This window comes from Drosophila nasuta, chromosome 3 (assembly GCF_023558535.2).
Source record: "Drosophila nasuta strain 15112-1781.00 chromosome 3, ASM2355853v1, whole genome shotgun sequence".
Taxonomy (NCBI): domain Eukaryota; kingdom Metazoa; phylum Arthropoda; class Insecta; order Diptera; family Drosophilidae; genus Drosophila; species Drosophila nasuta.
The window spans coordinates 53393565-53406066 of NC_083457.1; the positions used below are offsets into that span (position 1 = coordinate 53393565).

Consider the following 12502-nt stretch of genomic DNA (forward strand, 5'->3'; position numbering starts at 1 on the left):
AACGATATTTTAAAGACTCTAAATACTTGGGTTGTCTTTGCAATTTGCATTGTTTCATTGTTCATTGATTCGCTTAATATTTCGACATATTTAATTGGCCTATTATTATTAATATAGCTGTGAATAGTAATACGACTTTAATGTATTGAAGGAGACTTCTGCGTCAAAATCTTTATTGGCAATCGTTAAGCAAGTCAATGCAGACTTTTCTGTATTAATCCTCAAAGTGTTGAAATAGTGAACTTCTTACAACAAATTTTATTGGGCAAACCTCAAAGAAGGGAAATTAAATACATAATATAATAGCAAAATTTGATTCGAAAAAATATAGGAAATTCCTGTACATAATACATTTCTGTATTAGTACTAAAGTTAAGAACAACTTACACAAAATTTTATAGTAAAAATGTATATTCTGTTTGATTAAAATATGAAACAACTTTGAGTATTAAAAACTCTAAAGTGGGTGTATAATAAACTATTTAAATTAACAAATTTAGTTACGCAAATAGATTTCATGTTTATAGAAAATATGAAAAATATTTCAAGAATTTATTTCGGAATAAAACTAACCTAAAGTGTAGAAATAAAGAATTACTTAAATTACCAACTTTTATTGCTTAAATATATTTCCTGTTCTCAAAATTTGTTGAACATCTTTCCACCATATATTTCTATGTTAATCTTTAAAGTGTGGAAATAATGAACTACTTAAATAACAACTTTTTAGTCCGCAATCTGGTCAGCCAACGAAACTAAGCCCATACAGACAGACGGACAAACGGACATGTCTTTAACGATCAACAGCGCCAAGGCACAGATCAAGAATATATATACTATATAGGGTAGGACATACTTTCTTCTGTTTGTTATAATACCCTTCTACTCTATGGGTAACGAGCATAAAAATATTTTAGTAATATATTTCTACAATAATACTCAAAGTGTACAAGCAATGAAATATTTCAATTAACAACTTTTAGTGCACATATAGATTTCCTGTTTGTTTACGAATATTTCGTTATTTTTCGTAAATATAATATACGACTTTTTGCACAAAGTCTGCCGCTTTTCTCTCTGTGTATTTTCATATACTCATACTTTACTTCAGTCTTTTTTAACTATTTCATAAAAGCGGCAACTTTATAGTTTTGCTGCTTGCAAAAATTAAAACGGAAAACTAAAAGTAGAAACCGCTCCACGAAGGAATCTTCAATAAAACCACACACAGCAAGCGTTTGTTTCTTCTTTTTTTATAGTAGTAGTTGTTGTTGTTGTTGCTTTTTAAGTGGCTGCTGCAAGTTGATGTTTGTTCGTGGTAAGGTCAAGGATTATTATACTCTCTTCATCATAACTCTATTAAGCTCCATGGCAGCTTGCTGTTTGCTGTTTGCTGCTTGCTGCTTGCCACAATGCCTACACATTTGTGTTTGTAAATTGTTATTATCTCTCAGAGACAGACACAGAGTGAAAGATTCCCCTTGAGTCGCCACACAGTGTCAGTCAACTTACAACTTGGACCAACTCGAGTCGAGACGGAGACGCTTGGTGATAGTTTTGTCTATTTAAAGCCACCGCAAACAGTCTTTAAATGTTTTGTACACATTTTTCATCGTCGTTGTCTTCTTTTTTTTTCGTTGGTGGGAGTTTTCGGCTGCGAGGCATTAAGTAAAAGTCCAATATGAAAGCGCCACCGTTTGTGGCAGCCACAAAAAAAACAAAAAACATCAGTCGTCTGTCAAATGACTTTCGTAGCCAAACACATTTAATTCGATTATTAAAAGTTTTGCATTACTTCCGAAAGCCGGCACGAAAATCGAAGAAGCCATAAACACATATTTTTTTCGCTTTTCATTTTTGTTGTTGTTGTTTTGGTTTTTGGGATGCCATCAGATGATGCAGCAGAAAATTGTGGAGGAGAGTTTTGTCGGTGCCCAGAGCATGTTTTTTTTTATGGTTTTATGATTGCATAGATAATGCAGATAATGCTTGGCTTGGACGTTGTCATCTGATGTCGGCGCGTGACAGCCGAACACGCCCACTTTTTATGGGCAGATGACTTTAAAGCTCTCCTCTGACGGGTTCATCAGGCAATGACGAGTTAATTTTTGCGCCATCTCATGCATTAGTCGAGCCTCCAACTCGAGTCCAACTCCCCCCAACTGACATCTGCATTGTATAACTCTAGACACTAGACACAGAGAGACTCGGAGTCGACGTGCTGGCGACATTAAAAAAGCCAAGGAGTGACCACATCGAGAAATGGCATCGAAAAGGTCAAATCGCTGAGACCACAAAAGCAAAAACAAAACGAAAACCAAAACCAAAATAAAAAGCGACCCAAAATCTGGGTGATGTTCATTAGCGTGAAACTATAAAAGCTACGGAAAAGGCACTCTTTACTTTTTTTTGTTTTTCTTTTTATTTTGAGTGAAACTAAAGAGAAACTTGCAAATAAAACCTTTGACTGCACTTTAAACTTGCATTTCCTAAGACCTTTCCTCCTCCTTCCCAGCTGCATCTACATTCCTTGGCTGGCTTTATATATTGAGAGTTTTTGTGTGTGACTTTTAGCCTGAGATCCCTGGGCCCATGTTTACATCAGAAACGTGCCTCAAGTGTTCCTGTCACCGCACAAATTGGACATTTATTTGTTGCCCGCGGACAAAAGTTTTGAAAAAGTGTTGGGAACAGAGCAGACACAAAAAGGCGAAAAGAAAAAAAATGTTGGCAAAACTCTAAAGAAATACATAAATAAACGCTGTGCTTGGAGTTATATGGGCCAGAACGTGTTGAGGATTTGGCATTTCATTCACGACAACAACAACAACAGCAACAACAATGCATCAATTGAGGCAATGATGCAGCGACTTTGTGGCGCCTCCTCAACAACAGCAAATATGTGTTGCAGTTGCCTTTGTAGTTGTTGTTGTTCAGGGGCGTGCTGCGATCCGCTTAGCTAATTGACGACTGCCAACTGGTTTGGGCTATATACACGCTACGCCCACAGATGGATAACTCTTTAAGCAGCCACAACTGAAGTGGCAGCAACAGCAGCAGCAGTTGCAAGTTGCAACAGGGGCGGCCTAACTCAATTATGCCACTTGCAGCACTGCAATTTGTCAATTAGATCAACTGCTACTCTCAACTCTGTGCCAACAAACAACTGATTCCTTTCAGACTCTTTCTTGATGCCATTCAAAACTAAATTGTTCAATTCAAATTCTGCAAAATCAATTCAGACTGATGCATTGATTGAAAAATTACAGCAGAGTTTTTAGCTTCTTTCAGACAACTCTCAAATGAATGAATTATCCAAATTTTTATAAATTTGTTTTCAATTTTTAGCACTATAATCTTAAAGATTACGATGGTAAAATTGATAAATATATTGTGTTCTTATATTTTCTGCATTGTTGATGCATTAATTGGAAAATTGCTGAAAACTCAGCTCTCAAATGAATCATCTATTAAAATTTAAATTTATAAATTATGCTGAAAATGTTTAATTTTTGCTGTAGCTATTTAGAACATGACATAAAGAAGTTTTATTTAGAATTTAATTTTGATAATTCAGCAAAAATTCCAAATTATTATTATTATTTTACTGCACCAGAGCGTCTAAGGTTTTCAAGCTGAAATTAAAACTTACTTGAAGTAAAATGTTACAATGTATTATTAAATTGTTATATTCAATGTTTCAGTTCTTATTTTGGACATAATCAAACAGCATTATTCTCGATTTTGTTTGGATGATTCCATTTAACATAAACTTTATATTTCATCTAAGTCTCGAGATATTCCTTTGTCAACAACAGCTTGAAATTCTCTTTGGTCAGCTGACTCAACTTGTTTGGCTATCTCTGATATTAACAAATATTTTATTGGCAGTGACAGTTTCAATTAAATTAATGAATATGAAGCATACTCTAGAGAATCTTGTAATTCCCAAGCAGCCATCCGGTAATTAATTTTTATAGTCAATCAGGTGAAACTCATATAATTGTATTCTATAAAACTGAAATCAAATGAAAGTTGTCAGGAACTGCTATAGAAACAGCAACTAAAACTGTGATCGACTTAGAGATAGCTGTAACAAATAAATATAGTAAGAGTATAGATAGCTGATAATACTATACAAAATCAATTGGTAAACAAAGGAATAAAATCAAAGTTTTGTCATATAAAATAATTTGATTTTTAATAAATATTTAAAATAGGAATATTGAATAATCAAAAATATGTTTGAAAACATGCGGACACATATGAATATATTGTATTTTGAATTTTTTCTCATATAATTTATTTTTTGTTTCCTAAGATTTAAGACACATCGAAGTTTAATGATAATACAAACAGATAATCAAATATAGTATCAAATATCTTTGAACTATCACACTCTTTAAAGTACAGAGTACAATCATTTTGTAATATGTCATGTTTTTCTTAAGCTTTACTCTCTGTCTTTTCTTCCTTCTTTTTTCAAATTCTCACAAACCTAACATACTCTTTAAGTATATCAAAGTACCGAGTACAAGAATAATGTTCAACTTTTCTCCGTTTCTGAGTTGTTAAGTTTTAATCTCTAGCTTTTATTTCTTCTTTTCCCTATAACAAATACTTGAAATTCCCACAATCCTGTCATACTTTTGAAGCTAATATAATGCTGAGAACAAAAATCGATTCAAAACTGTTCCTCGTTGCTGATTTGTTTACTTTTATTCTTCCTCTTTTCCCTTTAACAAATATATACTTGAAATTTCCATAGTCCTATCAAACTCTTTTAGCTACTAAAGTCTGACTTTCTTCTGACTCGTTGAGCTTTCGGTGTTCTTTTTTCCTCCCCTTACATACATTTCAAATGATCATAAACCTATCATACTCCGTTATCATATCAAAGTACCGAGTACAAAAATCGATTCAAAACTGTTCCTCGTTGTTTATTTGTTTAGTTTTGCTCAGTCTTTTATTCTTCCTCTTTTCCCTTTACCAAATACTTGAAATTTCCACAGTCCTATCAAACTACTAAAGCTAGCTACTAAAGTCTAACTTTCTTCTGACTTGTTTAGCTTTACTCTCTCACTGTTCATTCTTCTTATACTCTCCCCTTATATACTCTTGAAATGATCACAAACCTATCATACTCCGTTATCAAATCAAAGTACCGAGTACAGAAATCGATTTGAAACTGTTTCTCGTTTCTGACTTGTTTAGCTTTTCTCTCGCTGTTGCTCTTTCTCTCTCGCTTTTCTTTCCGGCTTTCATTGCGTTAAATTGCGCGACTTTTAACACGTTTCCTCCAATCGTGTTTTTTGCAGAACTTCCTGGCGGCCAACGCGCAATGCTGGTGGAATGCCCCACTGACGGCGGCAACACGTGCGCTCAAATATGCCGGACATGTGGCGCCTGGAATGCTGCTGGTCACCGCCGAGCCCTGCGCTCTCGAAGTGTTGCGTGGCGCGTTTGCGCGGAGCGTTCTCAAGCCACCAGCCACCTACATCATTAGTTCTGTGGGTAAGTACAGAAAAATGATCTTAGTAGCCATAAGTTTTAGTCAATGTTTGGGAAAATGAAATGTGCAAATTTAGTTTAAAGTGAAAGAGATTTTTAATTGAGTGCATAGAACAAAGAGTGAGAGTATGTTGCAATGTTGTATGAAAAGTCAAAAATACTCTACTGGACGCATCGTCTCTCTCTGAGACCCGACGAGATACAAGAACTATCTCCCGAAGAGCTCAACTGTCGTCTTCAGCTGGTGGAAGAGAGGGAACGAGCACAGGAGTTGCGCATGGCCAAGTTCAAGCGGTGGCAGAATCTTTGCGAGCTGCGTTGGCTGATGTACGAAGTGCAGCGTGAGTTCAATGTGAAGCACGGTCAGGCAGCGATTGGTGTCTCCATTTGGCGAATACTTGCCTTGGAGCAGAACAGCCTGGAAGCGGAGCTGCAGCTGGATGAGTTGCGAGGCAGTTGCCAACGTTTTCCATCCCCAATGTCGATGATGGTGCCGGAATGTGAGCCGGATGAAAAGCTTAAACCTTTGAGATCTATGTTGACTGGATTGAGTAGTCAGAAGAATGAATTGAGAACGCCCTTTACGGATGCGCTTTACGAACAGGAAAGACAGCTAAGGGAGGAAAGGGAATTTGGGGAAGAAAGTGCAACCGAAAAGGAAGCAACTGAAGAGCAAATGAAGCAAGTGGCTGATCTACAAAGCAGCAGCTCAGCGAGAAGTCTCAGCAGCTTAGACTTACAGGAGGATCTGCTGGACATACATCTCGAGTTGCAGAACATAAAACGTTCCACAGCACGTTGCGATTGGATTATGGATGCATTATTTGCATCCCACGGGGAGCGGGAAGATCTCAGTTCACAGTCTCAGCCGAGTGACATTAGATGCTATCGACAGCAGATATCCTGGCAAACTATTTGCGATTATTGAACAGATCAAGGTAACAGCAGCCCCTTTTAAGGCCTTTTGGCTGGCTGACTGCACTTAATCACTTTTTGATGGCCAGGTCCGTTGTGCCTCGTTAGCTGTCAATTAAATGGACACCTGCACGCCTAATGCGACACTGTCTTCGTCCCAATATCTCTCTTCTCTTCTCTCTGCGCACAAGTCGCATTTGGCGCTTTTTTCACACTTTGCGGAACGTTGAACGCTGGTTTATGGGCTGCCGCTGCCTGAACCTTGTCGCCATGGCTAACCATGGCTACCAGGCCTCATCGATGCCAAGCTCATGAATTGATAAATGGCCGAGCAGCCAAAGATCGGCGTCGGCATCGCCATCGACAACGTTCGACTTGCCTGGTTGTTGCTGGTTCAGTTCAGTTCAGTTCATTGGCGGCCTTTGGCGAACCCGTTTGGAAATTAATAAGTTGCGATTTGGCAGCCTCAAGGGGGCGCCCAACTTGCTGAGTGCCTCCGGCTGGCGGTTTATCTTTGTAAATTGCAATTGAGGAAATATATATTGCCAGCAGAGATTTGCAGCAGCAGCATCAGTTTTTCGCACACACAAGCAAACAAGCAACAACACTCACACATAGAGATACTTTGTTGGCAGTGAAGTTTCGTTGCAGAATTTTCCATGTTGTTAATTAACGCTTGCAATGGCGTAGAACCCATTAGCTCTTAATTACCATAAACATGACAATTCCATTCGTAAACAAGCTGCCAAGCAGTGCGGCAAGCAGTTCAAACAGTGCACACTACATTGTAATGTAAAGCAGTGCAACATTTGTTGCTAGCAACATTTCGTTGGCAACATTTTTGCCAAGTCTTTTGATTTTTGGCAGCTTTGTTTTATGTGTGTTGAAATTTATCCAAAGTTGATCAATGTTGCCCTGACAGTGGAACTGCAACAATAACAAATTGCATGCAAAACAATCAATCAACGGCAATTTCTCGCTCAATTAGACATCAAACATGCCAAATGAAACAAAGCAGCTACGAAACAAGGCAGCAAAACAACTCAAAGCACAACTACAAAATGAAATTAAATTCAATTTCGTGTTAAAGTGGCAATTGCAAAAGACTAGGAGTAAGCGAAGAGTCGAGGGGGGAAGACATTGCCAATTTGACAGTGAAGTATCAAAATACTAGTAGAAAAAAAAATCAAAACAAAACAGCAGCAGCAGACAAATGAACATTTGATAGTTGATAGCAAAATGCAAAATAGCTGGAAAGTGAGAAAATTATGCAGGAGACTTCCCCTTCCCCTCTGCTCCGCTCCTCTCCTTACAGCTGTCAGTAGCTATGATGGCGAAGAAACAGAAAGAAAAAAAAAACGTTAAGAGTTGAGCCGCAAATCAATTTCATCACGATTTCTCGTTGAGATGTTGCCCCGTTGAAAGTGAAATGTGGCCATGACAGTGGCCAAAGAGCCATCGAGCTATTGTTGTTGTTGTTATTACTGTTGATCGGCTGTCTGTCTGTCTGTAATCGCAGTTTAATATTTATGCCATTAACTAAACAAATGGCTGGCAACAAACCGAGTTGTTGCCTCGCTTCGTTTCCCACACTCGTGCTTTGCAGTCACATATTTGCCCCAAAAAAATGGCAAAACGCGCGCTCCTAATGCCATTTAATTCTTTCGTTGAGAATACCGTTAGCGTCGATTCCCTGATTCTCTGTAAGTGGCTTTTCGAGTCAATTTCACGCTGACAGGCCAAGTGCGAAGGTTAACAAACTCATCGTTAAAGAATTCGCCAAAGCGTAACCAGAGCAAAGCAGAGAAAGAACGAACAGAAAAGATTCGCCACAAAAGTGCATGTTAAAGGTAAACTTTTTTCAAAGTTATCGTTGGCATATCAACGCGTCATTGTCAACGGACCTTCTGCAAGTTCATAATCACTATCACAGTCATCATCATCATCATGCTCGCTTGAACACCCCAAAAAATGTATATGAATATGTGTGTCCATGTGCCGCCTTCAACTTTCAGCTCGAAAAGTGTTCTCCACATCGCTGGCGTTGCCAAAGCGATTATTGTAATTTTATTGTTCTCGTTGTTCTCTTCCCGACTCTGACTCTGACTCTTTTGCTATAACTATCCGCTGATTGCCGCCGCCGTTGACTGCCTTTAATGAGGTCAACTTGGGTCTCGTCTTCAGCCTCAGCTTCAGCCTCAGCCTCAACCTGGGCTTGGACTTATTTTTAAGTGGTTACGCCTCAGAGCTTTGCCATTCGACAGACATCACGGGAAAGTGTTCTCGCCCGCAACTCGCCAACTTCTCTGCAACTCTTTAAAGTTCGCGCCATTGTCTCTCTTACGAGTACAAACTTACAAATTGCCCAGCCAACAATTTCACACAATAAGTTTTCCAATTTTCTCATGTGCATGACAGACTTTCCAGCAGCGTCGTTGTTGTTGTTGTCGTCGTTTTCCATGTGTCCAATTCGTTTAATTATCTTCATATATCTGTAATTGCAGCAACAGTTATTCCATTTGCAAGTCAAATGCAAAGCAAAGCTCAACAAACAGCGTTGCCACCTTGACAAATTGTTGCATTAATCAAATGCGAATTTGATTAATTAACTTGGCATTAAAATCTAGGCTACAAAGTGCAGTTAAGTGCAATTTCCTCTATGCTGAGAAGAATTTCAGTTTCCTTATTACAATTCCTAAACATTAGTGCGCAGTGTTGCCACTCCGATGACAGTTTTAAGAAGAACAATTTAGAAGTGCAGCAAAAGCTTCTTTACAATTGTTAATATTCAAAATGTTGAAGTAACTTTTGTTGCTGATTTTAGTTACTTTTAGACATGTAACTCATTTTACATTAAATATTTATTATTTTATTCACATTCTGTATTTGCTACCAGTTCTTAAAAATGCAATCGTAGCTGGGTTTTATTTGTTAATATTTTAAGCGATGATGAATTTTTAATTGAAGTTTTAGGGAATTCATAAAAACTATGAAAAGAATTTCATACATATTATATTTACAAATGTGATGCATGTTTTTATTGTCAATTCCATTTATATTTTTTGTCAATTTATTTTTGTATTTCGGTTTTTTTTTTGCTGCTAATTTTAATTTGAAGTACAGCATTTCCTGTGTATGCAAAATGCTTTCTTTTAGTTTTCACAATTCAAATACTATTTAGTTTTCAATCTTTGAAAGCCTTTTTAGGTTTTCTCAGTTCAAATATCATTTAGTTTTTATTATTCGAAATTCTTTCTTTAGGTTTTCTCACTTTTATTTAATATTTCATAGATATTTATTATACATTTATCTTTTTTCACTTTTGCACACATTTTTCTTCGCTACACATTAATTTAAGCTAGCATTTGCTTTATAATGCATCACAGATAATCTTTACCCTAAAGTTTACTTTATCGTCTCGCTGATGTAACGAGAATAAATTGACAGCGTTGCCACCTTATGGCAAATAGTTAAAGTTTGCTAGTTAAACACGGCCTTTAGCAATTGTTTACGCAGCTTAGCCCACATTTAGCTGCAATGCATTTGCCCCTTATTGAATAGGCGTTGTCATTTAGTTGACAAGGCTTTAACGCGCTTTCACAAAAGGCAAAGGAGGAAAGAGAAAGAAAAATAAATGAAGCCAGAGGGCGACATTGGGGGCACGTTATACGAGTCGATGTTGACAGTATCGGACATCTGTGTGAAGTTATTGACTCTCCACATAAGCTGAAATGTCTATGAAATTGCTCGCGTTTGCAATTGGGATTATTGCACAACGGGCCAAACAATAAAAGGAGCTGTGTTTCTTCTCTTTTTGCTTTTGGCAACTATGAATATTCGACAGACAGGCAGAGAGACAGTTCCAGGTTCAGGTCCAGTGCCCTGCAACCCCACAAAAACTCATTGACCTTTAACACACAGCCCGATTTTATTTTGGCAAGAGATTTGGCAGGCGAAAAAGTGTCGCCAAGAGTATATTTTGTGGGCCTCTTTTTGGCTCTTTGCAGTTTGGCCATCATTGTCGACATCGACTTCGACGTCGTGTTTGCTCCTTATTTGCCAGCCAGCATCGTTGGGCTGCTGCTGTTGCTGCTGTTTTGGTGGTTTTTTTCTTTGTTGTTGTTGTTGTCGTGCTGGAAACTAAAGCGTTGCATAAACAGTCTGAGCAACAACAGCAGCAGCCTTGTTTTCAATTTGTAACTGGCCTGAAATATTTTTATTAACCGACGGAAACAATTAGCGTCGCCTTGCAACGTTTTTCCCAAACTAACATAAAAACCGAAAATAAAGGAGAAACATATTGTGCACTCTACAAAAATACAGAAAAATAAAATTGGAGGTATGCATATTGGCTGGACAGGCGTATCATTGCCTTTATGGGGCGCTGCTGCGTGGCCTTTTCCCCTTGCCCCAACAACAACAACAACAGCAAGAGCAACAACAACAAAAAAAAGTGGAAATTGAAAACGCGCAAAAAACATTTCAGACACAAAATCGTGATTGTCGTTTGCCGCTAGACATTTTTTGAGCGCAACAACGACGACAACGGGCAACTCGCAACAGCAACAGCAACCGTCTGCTGCAAACTCCCAACATGCAGCTTCCAGCTTGCAGCTTGCAGCTCCTTCGATTGCTGCTGCTGTTGCTCTACATGTCTTCCACACAAAACCAAAAAAAAAAACTCCGAAAAGAGATATCGATAGTCACTTGAAGCTGTCCGCAGCGATAGCCGTGTCTGGCGATGTGGGCGGCAACTTATGTAAATGTCGAACAGCAAACGGCATCGAAAAACTGCGGCAAGGTGTTTTCCTCCCAGAGGTTTGCCTTGAGGCAAAGCCACCATGAAGATCGCTGCTAAATTCCATTAAGTGCTGTTGACAGACAACGCAGGCAACCAGTTTAGTTTCATTCCAAAGCGAATAAAGTTAAGAATAACTTAAAGAAACACCGTTAGCTACAATATAAAATATACTTGTATATAAAAAGAAACCCATTCAAAATTAACAAGTGTCAACAGCACCAGAACAATAACCGAGACCACAACAATAATCATTTGCTAACAAATGTAGCAAATGTTAATGCCAAGTCGAGTCGGTGTGTCATGTATTCATAATTACTTTATCATTTTATCGTCACGTTTTCAAACCAATTTGCCAAAAGCGAAAACCAACCAAAACAATATAACAAACAATTCATCAGGCACTCACATCGATGTGGTAGATAAACTAAGAGATACCCTATAGAGATAATGAAAGTTATGGGAATATATTTAAATAGGATGAAGGAAAAGCAGATGATCAAATTTTAATAGTTTTGGTTTTAGGAATTAGAGGCTAAAGATAAAAGAAAATAAGAGAACTAAATTTAATTAGTTGGTGCTTTAGGAATTAGAGGAAAAGGAATAAGAAAAAAATAACTATTAATATGGAAATCGAATTACATTTTTTAAAAAGAGATAAGTAAAGAAATTAATGAAATAAGAACCAAAACAAGTTCTATAAATTTCACAGGAAAAGTTATAATTAAAATAGAAATTGAATGATAATTGAAGTAAGTATCAAAATATTAAAAAAAAAAAGTTATTTAAAATACAAGAATAAAGATAGCTGATTAAATTATGCAAGTTTTTAATTTTGGTATTAGAGGCAAATTTATATGAGAAGTAAATAAAATATGCAAGAATATATATGTAATTTTCTGGTGGAATCGCCTAAGAATTACATATATTGAAAAGAAAAAATATTATTTGCAGTATAATTGAACATATTTCATATATAAAAATATGAAACTATTTGTGATGACTTACTTAAACTTACTTAAAATGGTGTCAATAAAATTCTGTATAATTAAAATTGATATCATCTATAATGACTTGCTAATTGTTTGAGCACTTTAAATATATAATTCCACTGAAAGTGCTTAAGCCAAACAGATAGATAAATTGCGAGGGAGAGAGAGCTGCAAAAAGGATAAGAGAAGAGTGAAACAAATATTGTTCTTGAGAAAAACAGCTTATCTGTTTTATAAACAAACTAAAGAGCTTTCATTGTCAAGTAATTGAAAAGCGCATTACGAA

At 37.1% G+C, this 12502-nt stretch overlaps 2 protein-coding genes across 2 annotated transcripts in view; both read left to right on the forward strand.

The window, feature by feature from the left end:
• Positions 1–12502, forward strand: part of LOC132794308 (uncharacterized) — a 35970-nt gene that overhangs the window by 9594 nt on the left and 13874 nt on the right. The window contains exon 2 of the mRNA XM_060804666.1: positions 5319–5514. Within this exon, the coding sequence (XP_060660649.1) occupies positions 5319–5514 (196 nt within the window). The remainder of the gene's footprint in view (positions 1–5318; positions 5515–12502) is intronic.
• LOC132794311 (uncharacterized) lies at positions 5535–6979 on the forward strand. The gene has a single exon (XM_060804670.1). It carries the CDS (start codon positions 5648–5650, stop codon positions 6437–6439), a length of 792 nt encoding a protein of 263 aa, XP_060660653.1. The 5' UTR covers positions 5535–5647; the 3' UTR covers positions 6440–6979.